Source organism: Maniola hyperantus, chromosome 10 (assembly GCF_902806685.2).
Source record: "Maniola hyperantus chromosome 10, iAphHyp1.2, whole genome shotgun sequence".
Lineage (NCBI taxonomy): Eukaryota > Metazoa > Arthropoda > Insecta > Lepidoptera > Nymphalidae > Maniola > Maniola hyperantus.
Window position 1 is genome coordinate 10,011,151 of NC_048545.1, and position 22,599 is coordinate 10,033,749.

At 35.2% G+C, this 22,599-nt stretch overlaps 2 protein-coding genes across 2 annotated transcripts; both read left to right on the forward strand.

The window, feature by feature from the left end:
• The first annotated feature begins 2,491 nt into the window (after nt 1–2,491).
• LOC117986117 (facilitated trehalose transporter Tret1-like) lies at nt 2,492–7,712 on the forward strand. Its single transcript, XM_034972943.2, has 3 exons — nt 2,492–2,621; nt 5,515–5,653; nt 6,433–7,712. The coding sequence occupies exons 1-3, from the start codon at nt 2,538–2,540 to the stop codon at nt 7,710–7,712; spliced, it is 1,503 nt and encodes a 500-aa protein (XP_034828834.1). The 5' UTR covers nt 2,492–2,537.
• Nucleotides 7,713–13,615: 5,903 nt separating this feature from the next.
• Nucleotides 13,616–18,513, forward strand: LOC138402934 (uncharacterized). The gene is made up of 3 exons (XM_069501507.1): nt 13,616–13,693; nt 15,538–15,676; nt 17,205–18,513. The coding sequence occupies exons 1-3, from the start codon at nt 13,616–13,618 to the stop codon at nt 18,497–18,499; spliced, it is 1,512 nt and encodes a 503-aa protein (XP_069357608.1). The 3' UTR covers nt 18,500–18,513.
• The last annotated feature ends 4,086 nt before the right edge of the window (nt 18,514–22,599 follow it).

Consider the following 22,599-nt stretch of genomic DNA (forward strand, 5'->3'; position numbering starts at 1 on the left):
CCCTATTGTGACACTTACTGTTAGAGCGAGATAGCTAAATGCATTTAAGCTCTTATTAGAACGTGACAAAATGATTATGTGTTGTCCTTATCATCGTGGCCACTTTTTTTGTTTGCCTAAATGTATTTGTACGTGAGATTTTGGCAAACAACGTGAAGTGAGGTTATGTTGACTCAAGTATTGTAAATAAATAATTGATTCGTTTTGTTGTTTTTTGTTTTTGAATTGATTGTGCAATGGTGGGGTGCAGTATACTAGGCTACAATAGCAGGACAGGACAGCGCTCTCAAAGCGCACTGGATGTCTGCATTAGTTAATAAGTATATTAATTATATTAACTAACATAGAATAAGTCCCTTACTAACATACATTATATTATAATATAGTTACTAACATAGGTTAAGATGGTTACTAACATAATATTGTGGGCCTTTGATGTCTGAGGAAATAAAGATTATTTATTTATTTATTTATTTATAGCCGAAGCGAACGTAAAATAGACGGAATAACATATCACAAGTAAGTACCTCTGCTTGACCGAGAGGGTCTGAGGGGGCCACGCTAGATGCATATCTGGACATATCTGTGGTAGTAATAGGTACATACAATAGGTATCTACACTCGTTCAAAAGTGACCGTTCTATTTTAACGAATTTCCATCTCAATCTAAATTTTATACATCCGACGTAAATATACCTCCGTTGCAAAAAACCAGATTCCCGCGGTCGGCGACATTCTTACCATTCTGAGAATATTTCTCGGAAATTGACACCGGTTTGGCTAGCACTATCTTGATGTTTGAAAGTAACATCACCACTACATAATTCCTACTAATATTGTAAATGTGAAATTGTGTCTGTTTATCTGCTAGTTTTTCATGGCCCATCTGTTTAATCGTTTCTGATGAAAGGTCAGAGATAGCTAGATACCTAGGGAAGGACATAGACTACTTTTGATCCCGGAATATCAAATAGTTCCCATGGAATTCTTGAAAGAATTCTTGTGGACGAAGGCGCGGGCATCATATAATAAATATATTTGGTACCTACAGAGACAGATAGCTGGCATCCTAGAAATGGACATAGACTCCGACATTTTAATTCGATTTTTCCAAATGGATATACTGATTTTATGAGGAAGTTTAGGTATTACAATTTCTATAGATATAATGTAAATATGCTGAATATAAAATCATTACTATCAAGTATGCTGGTGCTGGCGCCTCATCGGCGCCTCGTACTTTGTACGGCTCGTGCCCGCCACGTTTTAGCATAAATCATCCCTTAAAAACTATACTTTTAGAATAAGACCATTTTTATGTCTCTTCTGAGTTCTGTCTGGAGATCTGTAGGGGAACCAGAGCATAGCTCAGCGGGTTGCGATGCTGAAGAGTTAATGGGTAAAGTGGAAGTCTCTCAAGAGAGCTGTGTCCAGCAATGGACGTACATTGGTTAATTATGATCTTAATGTCTCTTCTAAGAATAACTCGCAATAACCAAAAATTAAAAAAAACACCAAAAATGAAGTCTGTGGATATTTTGTACTACCCGTGCAAACCGGGGCGGATCGCTAGTCCTTAAGGTGGAGTTAGTCGTTGGAGTGTTCCAACGTCTTATCAACTCGTGCTATAAAAATTTACAGATTACTTGAGCGCTTCGAAAGTCGTTATAAGTTTAATACGAGCCGATGCCCGCTGCTACGTCCGCGTGAGTTTAGGTTTTTAAAATCCCATGGCATCTCTTTCACTTTCCAGGATAAAAGTCTTCCTTGCAAAAAACGCACGCCGATCGGTGGCGTAACTAAAAATATGTTATTTACACCCGCATAGTGTTAGAATTCTGTAAGGAGACCCGTACTCAGTAGCAGGTGAGCGATAGATTGATCATGAAGATGATATCAAGTGTTTGAATTGAATTCGACCATGTACCTATAGGTATAGGTACAACTTTGAACGTACAATCTTTGTTGATTTTACCCATTTAGGTGTGTTATTTATAGTAGGCCCAGAATCTCATCGAAAATAGCCATAGGCAAATTTTCGGCATAGTCACGAAATTTATGTATTTAATAAACATTTTTTTACACTATGACACTGCTGCTCGATTGCGATAAAACTGCATCAATCATTATTACAATCGCAATCATTCTGATTAGCTGAATTTATGGTATTCTTGTAGCAACAATACATTGTAGTCAATAGTTAGCGAGCACCAACCAATCAGAGATGATTACGATCGTGAAGTAGAAGAGATTTTTCTCTCTCTAAGAGTTATGTTTAAAATTTCAAGATTCTATCTCTTAGAAAAATTATAGCAAAATTTGTACCGAACAGACAAACAAAAAGACCAGAAGGTGAAACCATGAAGATCGGTTATTTAAAATCTAACTAAGTAACTGGATATATTACTTTTCATTCAAAGCTGCGGGCATAAACTTGCTTCGTTAATGTTGTACCGGCGCGTTGTGATATTCGCACGATTATTATGCTGGCGCCAGAACGTTAATTTCAGAATTTTAATTAATAATCTGTGAATAAAATGGAACAATCTAGTGAAGAAAATAAATATATCAGTGTGTGTAAGAATCCTGAGCAATCTTCATGGCTACCTTTACTAAGACAGGTACTTATATGTTTTAACTCCATCATACCCATAATGTATAAGACATTTAAAAAAAAGTGCGAGTCAGGCTCGAACAACGAAGGTTCTGTACTACATTCGTATTTTTTCGACATTTTGCACGATAATTCAAAAACTATGATGCATAAAAATTAATAAAAATCTGTTTTAGAATGCATAGGTAAATCCCTTTCATATGTTACGCCACTTGATAAAGTTATCTTACTTCGAAAATTGAAAATACTAATTATTAGTTCAGGACCACAATTTAATTTTTTTAGTGTGATCTAACCCTAAATTCACGGTTTTCAGATTTTTCCCCTAATGTCCGCTATAAGATCTACCTGCCAAATTTCATGATTCTTGGTCAACGGGAAGTACCCTGTAGGTTTCTTGACAGACAGACAGACAGACAGACAGACAACAAAGTGATCCTATAAGGGTTCCGTTTTTCCTTTTGAGGTACGGAACCCTAAAAAAGGGCCATAAAAAGTAACATAAATAGACAGATACACAGTTACATTTATAATATTAGTGCAAATTCAGCAAGTGACAAACAATAAATGATTTGAGTTTTGAGTCTGAGAATTCAATAATGATGATGATGATGAAATCAAACTATGATGCATAAAACTAAATAAAAATTTGTTTTCGAATGCACAGATAAAAACCTCTCATAATATGATAACCCACTTGATATGTAAATGCATTTCCCAACGATAAAAACAAAGTTATCTTTCTTCGAAAATTGAAAATACTAATTATTAGTTCATGACAACAATTTAACGTTTGATGTAACCACAAATTCACGGTTTTCAGATTTTTCCCCAAATGTCTGCTATAAGACCTACCTACCTGCCAAACTTCATGATTCTAGGATTTCTAGGTATACGGGAAGTACCCTGTAGGTTTCTTGACAGACCGACAGACAGACAACAAAGTGATCCCATAAGGGTTCCGTTTTTCCTTTTGAGGTACGGAACCCTAGAAACATTGTAAAGTTCTAAAATAAAATATTAAGTACAATAGTAATAGTTATTATGTTTTATGACTTATACCTGATACCTAGATACCTGCTAATAGTTACATACGTTCAAGTTACCAATAAATAGTGCAATTAATCTATTTGACATTTTTGTGCTTTGTGATAACATTTCCAACATGACCTGATTCGTTAGATGGATATTATAATATCTCGAAATCACTTTATTATTCCGCAACTTCATACGTGTGGATTTAGATTTTTTAAAATCCCGTGGGAACTCTTTGATTTCCCGGGATAATAAGTAGCGACGTGATCGAAGGACAAACCAACAAACCAATAAACTAACAAACAAACACATTTTCACATTTATAATATGGGTACTGAATAGCTGACCCACCCGGCTTCGATCGAGTTGAATTTCTGAAAATCAGTGAAGAGTACTTTTTTATTATGACTTGTAAAATGGCGTGCTTAGGCGCTGGAATTTTCAAAAATCTTTCGCTCACGTTGTAAATAAGCGAAGCTTATTGTGAAAGGGTAACCGCCACTTTCTATTGAGAGTTGGTAGGTACCAAAACTAAAGTGAGTTGTCGAATAACGAAATTTGGCCTACTGGGGCTTAATTTTATCGTACATTCGAAAGCGTTATAATATACTCCATACTATTATACTCTATCACAGAAAGAAGTTAGTATATTGCTCTCTCCGATATGTAATCCTATACAAATTAAATCAATTATCAAATCTTGAGACCAATGTCTTCTTTTCTTGAGAAAATAATCATCATTTATAATTTCATACTATTATAAATCCAAAGTGGTGTCTGTCTCTGTGTTATTTTTACGGCTCAATCGCTAAATCAATCTTGACAAAGGGCATAGAGGTAGTTTATATCCTAGAAACATAAGATACGTTTTATTCCGTAAAATTGGAGTTCCCACGGACTTTTAAAATATGTAAATCCACGTGAAGTCGTTCTATCGTTGTAGTCGTTCATCAACCAATGTAACGCATTATATATCCGTTGGGGAATCAGAATAGATAACCGACATAGTTTAACGGGTTGCGAAGCTGAAGTAGCAATGGGCCCACATAGCTAGAAAAACCGGCCAAGTGCGAGTCAAACTCGTGCACGGAGGGTTCCCTATTTATTCGACATTTTGCACGATTAATCAAAAACTATTAAGTATGTATAAATATACATATACATTTGTTTTAGAATGTGCAACATAATATGATACCCCTTAGTATAGTTATCTTACATTGAAATTTTTAAAAAGTGATTTTTTTTCATGAACACAATTTTTTTTTTTGTGATGTAACCATAAATTTTCGGTATTTTTCCCCTTACGTGGGCTATAAGACCTACCTACCAAATTACATGATTCTAGGTCAACGGGAAGTACGCTATAGGTTTCTTGACAGACATGACAGACAGACAGACAGTCAACGAAGTGATCCTATAAGGTTCCTGTTTTTCCTTTTGAGGTATGGAACTCTAAAAACCGATTAAACATTGGGTGGTTCGGGCAGCGCAAGACCCCGACGTGTGGAAGTCTCTAACGAGAGACCTTTGCCCAGCAGTGGATGTCGATAAGTTAATAAAGATTATGATGATAAATATCTAAATATATAAAAGGAAAAGGTGACTGACTGACTGACTGACTGACTGACTGATCTATCAACGCACAGCTCAAACTACTGGACGGATCGGACTGAAGTTTGGCATGCAGATAGCTATTATGACGTAGGCATCCGCTAAGAAAGGATTTTTGAAAATTTAACCCCTAAGGGGGTGAAATAGGGGTTTGAAATTTAAATAGTCCACGCGGACGAAGTCGCGAGCATAAGCTAGTTTTAAAATGAAGTAAAAATGATTTTGTATTAAAAATAGTAAATTTTTCTTTACAGATGTTTGTATGCAGCGGAGTGACATCATATTTTTTCATTTATGGCTTATTTTTTGGAGCCCCGACAGTGTATGTACCTCAAATAAGAAAAGAGGCTAACTCAACGGAAGCTATTAGTATGGACACGATGACTTGGTTGTGTAAGTTAACATTATATTATACTAGATGACTCCCGTGACTTCTTCCGCGTGGATTTAGATATTTTTTAATTCTCGTGGAAACTTTGAATTTCCCAACCAGGATAAAAATTTGTTCGTCATCCGTTTCAGGGTTGCGAGCTGTCTCTGTACAAAATGTTGTTAAAATCAGTTAAACGGACGGCTCTTGAGACAGACAGACAAATAAATAGACACGCTTTCGTATTTAATAACTTTTACAAATGTTTTCAAAAATGCTATTGCGTCAAAAGAATCTACCATTGATTCTGAATGCCTTTCCTATCGAGGAGAACCAGCAAGAAACAGGCGGTTGACCTTTTCATAAATTTAAATTAAGTAGGTATATACTATATATAATAATATAATGCCATAATATTGTATGAGTCCCGCGCATTGCTGAAGAGGCTTTTTTCCAGGCTTTTTTACATTTACATAATAAGTAACGAATTTTCAAATCCCATATTCAAATTCTATTAATTAGTTATGAAGTACCAATTTATTATTACCTAAGTACAATATGTTATTGGTGTGTTAAAATCCAAATAATTTTTAAATTCATGTCAAAAATTGCGGTACCGGCAGGACTGGAACCTGCGTCTCCTGGGATCGAGTCCGAAGCTCTGACCGCCAAGCCATGGTTCGCTTGCTGAATCTATTTTTTGTATTTAAAAACAATTAAGAAATTTAAGTGTAGGTAAAAACACTTACATAAAATAAAATAGAAATTTGTTAAAATGTAATTTCTTTTCTTCTATTTTTAGTCTCAATCTCCAGCTATGGATCTCTACCCTGGGCGATTATATGTCCTATAATTGCAGAACGGTATGGGAGAAAAGTACCATACATCATTTTATGGGTAAATACGATGGCTAGTGTTTTGTTGTTTTACTTCAGTAAAACTGTGACTGAACTCTTTATAAGCGGTTTTCTACAAGGGATGCTTCAAACAATTCAGATCGGAGTGTCTATTATGGTTCTTACTGAATATGTGTCACCCAAGTATAGAGGAATGTTTATTACATTTAAATCAGCAACATTTTACTGGGGCATCTGGATCTCTAATGCTATTGGAACCTTTTTCCATTGGAAAAATATTGGTATATTGATTTTTATATGCTGCATCTATAATTTTAGTATATTATTTTGGCCCGAATCCCCTTATTGGTTGGCATCTAAGGGACGCTTTGAAGAATGTGCAAAATGTCATCGCTGGTTGAAAGGAAAAGACAAGGATGCTGAAGAAGAACTTAAGAAACTTATACAATCGTCAAAAGAAAATTTAAAACGTAAACAAGAACTTCGACAGGAAAATCAGAGGAATAGCATAATTAAAATAATTTACATTATCAAAGCCAAACGATTCTATAAACCACTGCTACTTTCTATACTCACAATATGCCTTTACCATTTTTCGGGAAAATTAGCCTGTACCGGATATGTCATTGAAATTATTAAAAAAATAACTAGAAGTGAATCAACAGCTTACGAAGGTATGCTAGTATTAGATGGAATTACTGTTCTAGGGATGTATGCAGGAGTTTATCTAACAAAGTTTTTTAAACGGAGGCCACTGTTATTAATTTCAACATGTATTGGAATATCATTTTTATTTGTTTTGTCGTTGTATTTATATTTATTACATTTGGAAATCATATCTGAAAACAAATATTTAACATTATTCTTTTTGATGGGCTTTTCAGTGGCAATTAGTTGTGGTCCTATGATATTGTCTATGTGTTTCTCTAGTGAACTAACTCCATTAAAGGGTAGAAGTATATTTATTAGTATTTTTACACTGGCAACTTGTACCATCATGGGTTCAATTTTGAAAATTTCTCCGTATATTTTTAAATATTTTGCTTCACATGGAGCATTTTTATTCTACGCTATTATGTCGTCAATATTTATTTATATCCTTTACAATGTATTACCTGAAACGAAAGACAAAACAATTCAAGAGATCGAAAGATATTTTGCTGACGACGAGAGTGTAGTAAAAGAAGAAGAAGAATTGATGAATCCAGAAGAAGATGGAAAATAATTTAATCAACATTTAAACATTATTTGCACATATTGTAGAGCACTAGTATATACGAGTGCAAGTAATGGGTTACATACTTTGAGAGTTGTTAAAAGTTGAACTAGTAATGAAGCTCGGTTTTTATAAGAATGTCTGATTACGATCTTCTAGACTTAAAATAAAATGTGTAAAATTTTAAATAGTTTAAAGAAATAAAACTTTATATTAATGAAGTATCAGTGTTCACTAATATTATAATAAAACTTAAGTATTGTAGTAGTGTAGCTTGTTAAAACTTAAGTAGTATGTAGGTACATACGTATGTGAAACCTCAGAAGTGACTTTTTAAAATAGCTCTAGGTATTGATAGTATTTTAAGACAAGTAGAATAATATAATGCCAATGTCCTTAAATAATTAAATTTGATTCATACTTTTAACTCTTTTAACCTAACTTATTTATATCTCTTCCTTATTTTAAGGTGTTTTTACTATTTAGGTTCCGTTCCTCAAAAGGAAATAAAAAATTTTTACAAAAAAATAAAAACCGACTTCGTTACACAAACACTAAAAATTGAAAAATAATTTAATTTATTACCGAATATATTATGTATACAAGAGTTAATATAGTTCCATAATAATACTTTTTGGTGCCGGTGCCAATTAGCTTTAGCTGCGCGAATCGTCTAGACTTCATATTTTTATGGGACTCCACAATGGCACCTCATTGGCACCGACCCCCAAAAAATATTATTATGGAACTATATTAACTCTTGTATACATAATATATTCGGTAATAATTAAATATTTTTCAATTTTTAGTGTTTGTGTAACGAAGTCGGTTTTTATTTTTTTTGTAAAAAAATTTTATTTCACAATTTTTAGTGGCCCCATGGAATTATGCTATGACTGGTTAAAAATCTACTGTTTACTAAGCTATTACACTGATCGCGAGCAATTTACTCTTATCCGTTGAGGAGTTCCAGTATCTATCTTCGAAGATGTTCATCAGATCTTCACCAAATTGAAATGGGACCAACTTTGAAGTATACCCTTTCAAACAAAAAAAGAATTTTCAAAATCGGTCCAGGCGTTTTCGAGTAATCGGGGAACATACATAAAAAATAAAATAAAAAAATATTCCGACGAATTGAGAACCTCCTCCTTTTTTTGAAGTCGGTTAAAAAAGGAACCCTTGCAGGATCACTTTGTTGTCTGTCTGTCCGTCTGTCCATCGTGTCTCTCAAGAAACCTATACTTATAGGGTACCGTTCCCGTTGACCTAGAATCATGAAATTTGGCAGGTAGGTAGGTCTTAAAGCATAAGTAAAGGAAAAATCTGACAACTGTGAATTTGTGGTGTGTATCTATGGTGTAGTCTGTTATTAACTTGCAGTGCTCTACATTTATTGTTAGGTATATATTGTACGATGGTACGGAACCCTTCGTGTGCAATCCCGACTCGCACTGGACCGGTTTTTTGTTTAATAAATTTCTTCATTCAGGTCCATAAAATAATAACCCCTAGTTTCAAGAGACTTATACGTAATCTCATATCTAAATTGTTATATTTCGCTGCAGGGATCATTTTGAAAAGTATGTCACTAATTTTAGACCTCTCGATAGCGATTTAGCGTTCCAGTATGATGCCGTGTAGCATATGCATGCCCTTTTGGGTTTGTTAAAAACTGTCATACCCGTTCCAGGCTAGCCTGTTTGCATCTTATACTATATCGTCACTTACCACCAGGTGAAATTGCAGTTAAGGGCTAACTTGAATCTGAATAATAAAAAAAGTTCACATGACGCTCACTACTGCTATCAGGTATCAGCGCTGGAATGGCAAAATTCAGGTTGCTTTAGAACAGGTTGAAAATCGCAGGTTCTGTGTATATTTTTGTATTAGTAGAGGTCATTTACACCTAGTATGCATTATAAGTCCCGCAAATTGCTATTGCTCTGGAACCATGTCTCATTAACATTAAAATGACGTCATTTTGAGGAGGAGCTACCCGTGCACCCACCGGCTTCTCCCACCAGTGGGTGGAAAGGGAATTCGTATTTCCCCGTCCACCCACTGCAATAGAGTAGGAATTAAATATCGATACATTTTATCGATAAATAAATACGAGATAGTTAAATTTACATATAGCGCTTTACTAGAATGCAACGTGCTATCCATGCTGACCTGTACAATAATGTAATAGGTATAACCAACATTATTTTTGATAATGGATAATATATTTTAGGGTTCCGTACCTCAAAAGGAAAAACGGAACCCTTATAGGATCACTTTGTTGTCTGTCTGTCTGTCTGTCGGTCTGTCAAGAAACCTACAGCGTACTTTCCGTTGACCTAGAATCATGAAGTTTGGTAGGTAGGTGAGTCTTATAGCTAGCATAAGGGGATAAATCTGAAAACCGTGAATTTGTGGTCACATCACACAAAAAAAAAAATTGATTTCAATTTTCGAAGTAAGATTACTATATCAAGTCATCTCGTATTTATTTATCGATAAAATGTATCGATATTTAATTCCTACACTATCGCAGTGGGTGGACGGGGAAATACGAATTCCCCTTCCACCCACTGGTGGGAGAAGCCGGTGGGTGCACGAGTAGCTCCTCATTTTGAGGTGTTTTGACGTATATTTAATTAAAAATATACTGTCAGCTCGAAACTTCAGTCTAGTGCAGACGTCACTAAATTGGCGGCCACGCTCATTAGCAATTTGCGGGTTTATAACACCAAGCTTACTTGTAGTAGTTAGTACCGACTTATAACACCAAGTTAGTAGTTAGTACCATTATCAGTAAATTGGGGTTCTCATTGTATGTTTGTTTATCCTATGATTAACGATTATTTATTATGAAGCCTTGATTTCAGTTTCGACTTTAGTGCAATTTGCGTGGCAATGTACGATATATAGGTACCTAATCTATACATGCTATCTTTGTTATATGTCTATTGTTTTTGTTTTGGTGTACAATAAAGCATATTTTACTTTACTTTTACTAATCGAAATAAAATCAATCCCTAACTAATCTAAATATTGCGACGACCTCCCTGGCGCAGTGGTGAGCGCTGTGGTCTTAATAGTGGGAGGTCCCGGGTTCGATTCCTGCCAGGGGTTTGGAATTTTATAATTTCTAAATTTCTGGTCTGGTGGGAGGCTTCTGCCGTGGCTAATTACCACCCTACCGGCAAAGCCGTGCCGCCAAGCGATTTAGCGTTCCGGTACGATACCGTGTAGAAACCAAAGGGGTATGGGTTTAATAAAAACTGCCATACCCCTTCCAGGTTAGCCCGCTATCATCTTAGACTGCATCATCACTTACCACCAGGTGAGATTGCAGTCAAGGGCTAACTTGTATCTGAATAAAAAAATAAAATAAAAATTGCCGCCATAAATATTCCTGCGCTCATTGAGCCGGCAGGGATTAGTCGGGATGATGGCAAGAGACCTGATGGATTGACGCTGGTTCCCTGGGAACGGAGACGGGCGCTAATGTGGGACGCAACTTGCGTTGACACATTGGCCCCGTGTCATATCAGGAAGACAGCGTCAAGACCGGGAGCCGCAGCAGAAACAGCTGAAAACGGCAAGCGGCGCAAGTATGGCTCTCTTATAGAGAGTTACATTTTTGTGCCGTTTGCCGTGGAGACCCTGGGGCCATGGAGTCTTAGTGCTAAAAATTTTTTACGAGACATTTCACCGCGAATTATAGCCTCATCTGGTGACAGAAGGGCTGGCTCATTTTTTGCGCAACGGATCAGCCTGGCTGTCCAGCGCGGAAATGCAGCCAGTATTCTTGGCACCATTCCACGCGGTCATGATTTATATAGTAATTAGATAAGGCTAGCTAAAAAAAAATGTGAAATCGAAATAAACGAATTTAAAACTAATCTTAAATTCTGTAACATATTTTCTTTCTACTTTGCGATTAATTCGTTCTCACGAAATAATTAAATGAAACATCAGCCGTTGTCCTTGGATTTCCTAATGTTCTCATTACCATACAAATATTAAAAATAAAATATAACTAACATTTTTGTGTATTTTAATTTAAACATTTGCAAATTGTTATTTAAAAAACGGCCAAGTGCGAATCAGACTCGCGCACTGAGGGTTCCGTACTACAATCGTATTTTATCGACATTTTGCATGACAAATCAAAAACTACTTACTAGATCTCGTTCAAACCAATTTTCGGTGGAAGTTTGTATGGTAATGTACATCATATATTTTTTTTAGTTTTATCATTCTCTTATTTTAGAAGTTACAGGGGGGAACACACATTTTACCACTTTGGAAGTGTCTCTCGCGCAAACTATTCCGTTTAGAAAAAAATTATACTAGTACCCTCAATATCATTTTTGAAGACCTATCCATAGATATCCCACACGTATGGGTTTGATGAAAAAAAAATTTTGAGTTTCAGTTCTAAGAATGGGGACCCCCAAAATTTATTGTTTTTGTTTTTTCTATTTTTGTGTAAAAATCTTAATGCGGTTCACAGAATACATCTACTTACCAGTTTCAACAGTATAGTTCTTATAGTTTCGGAAAAAAGTGGCTGTGACATACGGACGGACTGGCAGACGCACAGACAGACAGACATGACGAATCTACAAGGGGTCCGTTTTTTGCCATTTGGCTACGGAACCCTAAAAACTAGTCAAGTCCTTGTCAGATAATTTTGCTACTGCGTAGCTGCAAGACGAGTCTAGAGTCAAAATTATGTGTTAACTAGCTGACCCTACCCGGCTTCGCTCGGGTGGAATTTAGAAAATCGAGGTGAGGGTTGAATTTCCAAAAATCCTGAAACATGTATTTCTTCATTTATAACCGAAACCCCTAAAACAAATTTTCATGTAAATAACTTGAAAAATTACGGACTTATTCAAACTTTCATCCCCTATTTAACCCCCTTGGTAGTAGAATTTTCAAAAATTGTGAATTTTTTTTGTTTTTTTTATTTTTTCATTGATGTAACTTCAAAAATGACGGACTTTCATACATACTCCCATCCCCCATTTAACCCACTTAGGGGTGGAATTTCGAAAAATCGTTTCTTATTGAATACATACAAAGAACATACCCGTGTCTCTAGGACCAGCGGTTTAGGCTGTGCGTTGATAGATAAGTCAGTCAGTCAGTCAGTCATTCAGTCAGTCAGAACTTTGAATCTAAATATATAAAAGGAAAAGGTGACTGACTGACTGACTGACTGACTGACTGACTGACTGACTGATCTATCAACGTACAGCTCAAACTAGCGGACGGATTGGGCTAAAATTTGGCATGCAGATAGCTATTATGACGTAGGCATCCGCTATGAAAGGATTTTTGAATATTCGACACTTAAGGGGTGAAATGTGAAATATAATAAAAGTTTTTATATCTAAAAATACTTTTCAATTATAATGAAGTTTTTCCCATTTTCAGTTGTCATGTCAAAGTGCTCACAGTGATATATTAATCTGCCCCGTCGTCGGTGGGCAGAATGATACAAATCCCATTTTTTACTTAAAATATTATAACTTTCTTATCTCTTTATTTAACCAGTTTTTTTAATTGTAATAATAATAATTACAAAACATTGATATATAATAAAATTGCTATGCTTAGAACAAAACAAAAAATACAATAAATGATATTTAAGCTGTGAAATGACATTTTGAATTTTTCTGTATTAATCTGCCCCACTTTCCCCTGCTTACCTACGGCAAGTTTTTGATAATTCAAACAAAATTCAAGGAAAATTAACTTGTTTTCCAACATAAATTTTTTTTTTATTACGACAGATAAGTACGATACCTACTCATTAATATGGCAGTAGGTACCTGCCTGTGCCGCTACATACGGACGATGGATAAGTTTGTGTTAACACATATAAGCTGTTTTAGTGAACCTCTTTAAAAATGGAACAATTACGCGAAACCCATGAATCTACTCGTACCAATGTCAAGATGTCTTCATGGAAACCACTACTAAGACAGGTAAGGCTATCCAACCACTTCTATGTATGAAAGTATAATATGACATTTAAAACGGCAAAATCGTGCCGCCAAGCGATTTAGCGTTCCGGTACGATGCAGTGTAGAGGCAAAGGTAGGTATGGGTTTAATAAAAAAAGAAATGCCATACCCCTTCCAGGTTAGCCCGCATCCATCTTAGATTGCATCATCACTCACCACCAGTTGAGATTGCAGTCAAGGGCTAACTTGTATCTAAATATAAAAAACCTCTATTAAAATACATAATATGACATTAGCTCTAACTGCTGAACGGATTAGGCATGCTAGCTTTTAAATATAACGTAGACATCCGCTAAAAAAGGATGTTTGAAAATTCAACCCCTAAGGGGGGTAAAATAAGGGTTTTAAATATGTGCAGTCTACGTGGACGAAGTCGTGTGCATTAGGGGTAAAGGGGTAAAGTTTGTAAGTTTGTTTGCAGGTGTCTGGAGCTACTGAACTGACTTTCACCAGTAGAAAGCTATATTATTCCTGAGTGACCTAGGCTATATATTTTTTTTTAATGTAATAAGCTACCCGTGCGAAGCCGGGGCGGGTCACTAGTCGTAAATACGCACCGTACTGTTTCCTGCCGCATGGTGATCATTGACATCATCAACAGCAGCAGCAGCAGCAGCAGCAGCAGCAGCAGCAGCAGCAGTAGCCTGTGAAGTTTAGACATCTACATACTTCCTTTTGCCTTCTCACCATATCCGATCCTCAGCTTCCTCATCCAGACACTTTCCTCCAGCCTATGGCCTTACCCGGAAATGATTTCAGGGGGTTTTATGAATCCTTTCATAAGTAAAACTTTTGCTCGACTGGATGAGGCAAGACGTACCGTTTTGCAGGGCGTTCCTTCAACTCATACCTCGATTGCCATCTTGATCTGCGGCAGACTATACCTGGTTAGTCGAATTTTACATTTCAATTTGACATTAATTTAGAATACAACAGCTAGTGTTGTAACCTAAATTACGCGCGAGAGCAGCGAGCGCGATTCTCGCTTACTTAAAACAAAACAAAATAAAAAAGGGTTACGACCTCAGCCATGACTAAATTTGCTGTTGTAAAATGAAAAAAGTAGTGTGGTGGGGGATGAAATCCCTATCGATAATAATGTTATAAATGCCAAAGTATGTATTCTGTCTATCTATCTGTTACCTTTACACGGCTCATCTTCATAACCAGGTACTATTCAGAGATAGCTTGCATTCCGAAAACGGTCATAAGCTTTATATCCAGGAAAATCAAAGAGGACCCAAGGGATTTATGAACATAGAGCCTCAATAGTTCAACCGAACCGAAAAGTCGACGGTTCAAGCCCCGCCCGTTGCACTATTGTCGTACCTACTTCTAGCACAAGCCTGACGCTTAGTTAGAGAGGAAAGGGGAATATTAGTCATTTAACATGGCTAATATTCTTTAAAATCTCTAAATCCATACAGTTGTCCCCCCCCCCCCCCCCGCCCGACCCCCAACCCCCTTCTCTCTCAGGCTATGGCCTCTTTATATCGTCGGTCCATCGTGCTGTAGGATGACCCACACTATGCTTACATACGCGGTCTCCACTCTAGGACTTTCCGGACCCAACGGCCATCGCCCCTGCAACAAGCAAGTCCTGCCTACTGCCACTGCAGCTTGGTGATCGTTTGGGCTATGTCATTAACCTTGGATCTCGGATCTTTGGACCTAAGCGAAACTCTTAATATACCCAGCTCTATATCTCGCTAAGCGATTTTAAATTTGCACACAGTAATACCTACCTATTTATAAAATCAAAGCTTGTACTGGGTACCTGATTACTACATTATCATTTTTTACAGATGTTTGTATGCAGTGGAGTAACATTAAACTTTTTTATTAATGGATTATTTTTTGGTGCCCCGACAGTTTCTGTTCCGCAAATACGTAAACAAGCAAATTCAACAGAAGCTATAAGCATGGAACAAGCGTCTTGGTGGTGTAAGTTTAATTGATTTTTTTTTCTTGGCATTTATCTGCAATTAGTCTATAAGCAGATTATTTGTGCTAATTTGATATTGGAAAACGAGCGAGCCATTGCTCCATCAGATATCGAGCACGTCAGCTCCTATTAATCTGTTTTATTGCGTGTAACATTTTACAAGCAATGAAGGAAACCTTGTGTAACATTGTGGCGTATTTATTCATTAAACTAAAAAGCCAACTAAAAAGCAAAGTTAACCTTCTCTTAATATTTGCTGCATAATTCAAAACTTTTTGAAATAAGCCTTCAAAAAGGTTCCCGCCAAAATTCGTATTTTTTGTTTTATTAATACTGAAAACTTTAAAACGAAAGGGAAACTATCTCCATGCCATAGCAAAATTTCACGCTTTAAAGCACCTTTTAAATGATAATAGGAGAGTGAGATTTCCATACTCAGACTCTAAACTCACATCATTTATTGTTTGTCACTTGCTGAATTTGCACTAATATTATAAATGTAACTGTGTATTTGTCTATTTATGTTACTTTTTACGGCCCTTTTTTAGGGTTCCGTACCTCAAAAGGAAAAACGGAACCCTTATATATACCCTCACTTTGTTGTCTGTCTGTCTGTCTGTCAAGAAACCGACAGGGTACTTCCCGTTGACCTGGAATCATGAAATTTGGCAGGTAGGTAGATCTTATAGCGGACATTAGGGGAAAAATCTAAAAACCGTGAATTTAGGGTTAGATCACACTAAAAAAATTAAATTGTGGTCCTGAACTAATAATTAGTATTTTCGATTTTCGAAGTAAGATAACTATATCAAGTGGCGTACCATATGAAAGGGATTTACCTGTGCATTCTAAAACAGATTTTTATTTATTTTTATGCATCATAGTTTTTGAATTATCGTGCAAAATGTCGAAAAAATACGACTGTAGTACGGAACCCTCAATGCGCGAGCCTGACTCGCACTTGGCCGGGTTTTTTAATCAAAATTTAGTACTATCCAGGGAAAGCTTGCATCCTATAAAAATGATTTGATGGCTTTTTATCCCGGAAAATCCAAGATTCCGAAATTTATAAATCATCAAAACCCTTTTCTCCGTCACTTTCAATTTGTGATTTATTTCATACACGTGCCCAAGGGCTGTGTCAATTGCGACAATTCAACAATTTCAATAAAATTCATCTTCGTCACCTGTTAATTTTATGAAACGCAGAAATGTCGAATTGTCGCGACAATTTGACGAATTGTCGAATTTTCCACGCAAATATTTTGGACCAAAAGCGTTATGAAATGTATAATAATTATCGAATTATCAAACTGTAAGCTGTCACTAGTCACCGACAGTTGCAAGTATTATGTAAAAAGCCACCAAACAAGAGAAGAATAAATAGGGCCCGGTTGTTTTATTTCATTTGTGTGCAACTTGAAAAAAGATCTGAGTTACACTCAAGTCACGAAAATACATGTTTTACTCAACTTACAAATGACAGGTAGGTACAATAAAATTAAATAAATATGAATTTTATTTCAGTGTCAATGTCCAGCTACGGATCTCTTCCATGGGCTTTAATTCTTCCCATAATTGCAGAAAAATATGGAAGAAAAGTACCATACATTATTGTGTGTATAGATACATTGGTATGCGTTTCATTATTCTATTTTAGTACAAGTGTTACTGAACTTTTAATATGTGGGTTTTTACAAGGAATGTTGAATGCAGTGCAATTGACGGCTGGTATCATGGTACTTACTGAATACGTATCCCCCAAGTATAGAGGTATATTTCTCACTTTTAAAGGTGCTACATTTTTTTGGGGCATATGGGTTTCAAATGCTATTGGAACATTTTACCATTGGAAAAATATTGCCATATTGATATTTATTTGCTGTCTCTACAATGTGAGCTCATTATTCTGGCCAGAGTCACCTGTTTGGTTGGCCACTAAGGGACGTTTCGAAGAATGTGCAAAATGTCATCGCTGGTTAAAGGGAGATGACACAGATTCTGAAGAAGAACTTAAATATCTCATATATTCGCAAAAAGAGAATTTAAGACGTATTCAAGAACGTCAATTAGATAAACAAAACAATAAATGCTGCAACAAAATAAATAAATTCTACAGCTCAGTAATAGCCAAAAGGTTTTACAAACCACTACTGTGTTCACTACTTACGATATTGCTTTATCATTTTTCAGGAAAGTTGGCTTGTACAGGATACATAATAGATATTATTAAAACATTTACTGTGAATGAATCGAGAGCATATGAAGGAATGCTTGTATTAGACGGTTTTACAGTGCTTGGAATGTATGTTGGCGTTTTCTTAAATACGTTTCTTAAACGACGTACATTGTTATTAGGCTCAGCATCTATAGGAGTAATGTTTCAGCTTATTCTATCGACCTATTTATATTTAGTACATTTGAATATCATATCAGAAAACAAATATTTTACTTTATTCATTTTGGTGGGGTTTTCACTAGCCATTAGTTGCGGTCCTATGTTATTGTGTAAGTGTTTGGCAAGCGAATTGACACCTTTAAAATGTAGAAGTTTATTTTTAACTTTTTATGCATTACTAAATTGTTCTGTTATGGGCGTTGTGTTGAAAATGTTTCCTTATATTTTTAAACATTTTGACTCGCACGGAGTATTTTTATTCTACGCCTTGATTTCATCAATAGTCATTTATATTCTCTATAAGGTGTTACCCGAAACAAAGGATAAAACAATCTTAGAAGTAGAAAAATATTTTTCAGATGATGAGAATGTTGTTAAAGAAGAAGAAAAATTGATGAAAGCAGAAGAAACTTGTTTAAAATAATTTTTACCATTCATTTTAGACTAGTTTATGCTCGCGACTTCGTCCGCGTAGACTACACAAACTTCAAACCTCTATTTCATCCCCTTAGAGGTTGAATTTTCGAAAATTCTTTCTTAGCGGATGCCTACGTCATAATAGCTATCTGCATGGCAAATTAGTCCAGTAGCTGTGCGTTGATAGATCAGTCAATCAGTCAGCCAGTCAGTCATTCAGTCACCTTTTCCTTTTATATACTTAGACTAAGCGTTTTGTAATAGTACCTAGTTGTTAAAAAGTGGAATTTATTTATGCAAAAATATAATTTCTTTTATCTAATAAAATTCAGTAAGTATATGTTTTTAATTTAATTTATTTGTCTTACCTCTTTTTTCTCGTAGTGATTAACAGTTATAATTTGTAAGAGTATGTTTGTGTAGGTCAATTGGTTCCCTCACAATTGCGAAACTATTCGTTGGCTTTTGATAAAAGAGATATCTTGAGCTTTGCCATAAAATGCAATAAATAACTACCTACCATAGGCTGTGAATGTAAATATTATAATATGACGTCATAAGAATCAATATGGCGGATATACAGTTATAATATATCCTACTTAATATTCTGTGTGTGAAAGTATGTGTTTGTTGGTTTGTCGTTCATGCACGTGTGAGATTTAGATAAAAAGAAGAGAAGTTAAGACAGTGGGCTTTAATAGTGATGATAAATTAAATCCAATGATTACTAATGAAAGTTATCATTTATCAATTATTTGTCAGGTAAGGCCAAATACTAAGTAATTAAAAATCAAGCAAAGCATCTGCCGTATTATTTCAAAGTAAGAATCCTAATCATCTAAACAGGCTTCTATAATAATTAGAAGCTAACAACCTAGTGTTTACTTTTATCTCAATGTATAAAATAAATAGTACAAGAGGGTAGGTGATAAATACAGAAGTAAAACCAACCAAGTCGAATAATAATTGAATTGTATTGTTCAGCATTGATCTATTGATATTAAAATGAATCTACCACCCGTTTCGCTAAGGTGTTTAGTCATGGAGAAGAAAGGGCAAAGAAACTCCATAACACACATCTTTTAAAACATTAGAACGTTGAGTAAAGTAGTAGGTACATATTTGGTACACAGTTACAACAGGTAACCTATAAAAGGCAAATGATTACATTACATTATAAAACATTAGAATACTTAACTTCAGTAAGGTCCGCTGTGTTTGCTCTGAGCTGTCGATACAAGACTGTCCCCTCTCTGTCGAGGTAGGGTACTTTTATAACACTGCCATCGCAAACAAGGCGGATATCGACTATCACATGATCTTAATATTAATCATTATTTATTTTAGGTTTGTTGACAAAAGGTATGTTGACACACCCAATTTACAATAATAAAATCAGTGACATTGATGGTCTACGTATTAATAATTTACAATAATAATAAGCGACTTAAATTGTCAGTTTACACAACATTATTATTTCCCATAATAGCTATTGCCAACTGCATGTTGACAATAGCTTAGTATAATGTCACTCTTAGTACATTGACAGTATTTAATTTACGATGAATAATTAGTTACCAGTATTGACAATTCACATAATATTATTTATCGTATTGTCACATTCCTAAATATTAAATTAAACAACATACAAGAAAAGACCACTTAAACCATACTCTTTCCGTACATTGATATTGAATCCGGAAACGGAATAACGATTCTGTTTTAAATATCACAACAAATATTCATTTCGGACTCCCAAGTTTATGATTAGATGAATTTTAGCATAATAATTATGTGTCCAATTTTATCGTAATATAACACGGCCATACTGACAAGTACTTCGCTCCCGAAGTACATAGGTAAAAACAGAAAGAAAAGAAAAAAAATTGTCCCATTGGGAGTCTTAACATTTTGTCACATAGTGAGTCTTAACATTTTGTCCCATTGGGAGTCTTAACATTTGTCACATAGTGAGTCTTAACATTTTGTCCCATTGGGAGTCTTAACATTTTGTCACATAGTGAGTCTTAACATTTTGTCCCATTGGGAGTCTTAACATTTGTCACATAGTGAGTCTTAACATTTTGTCCCATTGGGAGTCTTAACATTTTGTCACATAGTGAGTCTTAACATTTTGTCCCATTGGGAGTCTTAACATTTGTCACATAGTGAGTCTTAACATTTTGTCCCATTGGGAGTCTTAACATTTGTCACATAGTGAGTCTTAACATTTTGTCCCATTGGGAGTCTTAACATTTTGTATCATATGCCAAAAAAAATTTTTTTTTTTCTTTCTTTTTTTTCTTTCTTTTTTTTCTCTGTTCTGCTTTTGTCATTTAGCATAAATTATTAGTATGTTTTATTACAATTCGGCCATCTTGATAAGTACTTCGTTCCCGAAGTACATAGGAAAATAGAAAAATGCAGCCAGTGAACTTAAATGAACAGCGGCAACAAAAGTACTGACATAAAAAAATATAAGATTGCTTCATTCACAAAACGATATTCAATGATTCAATGTCAATGTTACTGTCATAAAAACTAGAATAGCTAGACGTCAGACCAAAATTAGAGTAGAAGAGAATATGTTTTCTGTTGATTATGTCTTATAAACAAGTGTAGTGTATGTACATCAAACCAACTCAAAACAAGAATAAATTGATAACACGTAACGTAGGTATTTATAAAATTAAAATGTTCTGATAGCATTACTAAACAGAAAAAAAAACTTGAGCAGGTAATCTGCCTTACGTTGCTAAAAAAGTAATTTAGCTAAATAATAAAAGTTACTTGAATGGACCATCTCTTTTGTGTTGTTTTAAGAGAAGAAAAATGGTTGAGTTATTTTAAGAAGCAAAATAAATAAATAAATATAGTTTATGTTTAAGTTACATAAATCAGAATAAGGTAATTTCTTCAAGTTTCGAGTTGTAAGTACGATGCAATTTCTCAAAAGCAAACCTACTGATTTGATTAGTATTATTGTTTCGGTATATCATAACTTTCTAAATGATTTCACATTTACATATACTTTATCAAAAACCGTTCGGCTAATCTGACCTCCAACTAGACTTATTCTTGTCTAAATAAATTATACCACAACACGTGGTTTATCTAACAAATTAAAAATCTTCTCTGATTCACCTCACAGAAACTTTTTTCATATAAACTATACCACAAAATCGTGGTTTTAAATTTACACTTTTCTTCACACACAACGCACAAAATTGTACTTAGCTTGCTCAACGACGCGACGTTTCAACCGGCGATGCCACACCAGCACCAAGTGCCACTGACAACAGAGTTGCCCCTCGCTTTGGGATCATCGGGCACCAACATCAAGTGCCACCGACGACAGGCGGTAGCCTGTCGCTTCGAGGAGAAGCCGTATCCACGATTGCTGAAAGCATTTGAAAAGTATTAGTATTTCGACAAGAAAAGAATTATCGTATCCCACTTCTGATGTGAGATTTAGATAAAAAGAAGAGAAGTTAAGACAGTGGGCTTTAATAGTGATGATAAATTAAATCCAATGATTACTAATGAAAGTTATCATTTATCAATTATTTGTCAGGTAAGGCCAAATACTAAGTAATTAAAAATCAAGCAAAGCATCTGCCGTATTATTTCAAAGTAAGAATCCTAATCATCTAAACAGGCTTCTATAATAATTAGAAGCTAACAACCTAGTGTTTACTTTTATCTCAATGTATAAAATAAATAGTACAAGAGGGTAGGTGATAAATACAGAAGTAAAACCAACCAAGTCGAATAATAATTGAATTGTATTGTTCAGCATTGATCTATTGATATTAAAATGAATCTACCACCCGTTTCGCTAAGGTGTTTAGTCATGGAGAAGAAAGGGCAAAGAAACTCCATAACACACATCTTTTAAAACATTAGAACGTTGAGTAAAGTAGTAGGTACATATTTGGTACACAGTTACAACAGGTAACCTATAAAAGGCAAATGATTACATTACATTATAAAACATTAGAATACTTAACTTCAGTAAGGTCCGCTGTGTTTGCTCTGAGCTGTCGATACAAGACTGTCCCCTCTCTGTCGAGGTAGGGTACTTTTATAACACTGCCATCGCAAACA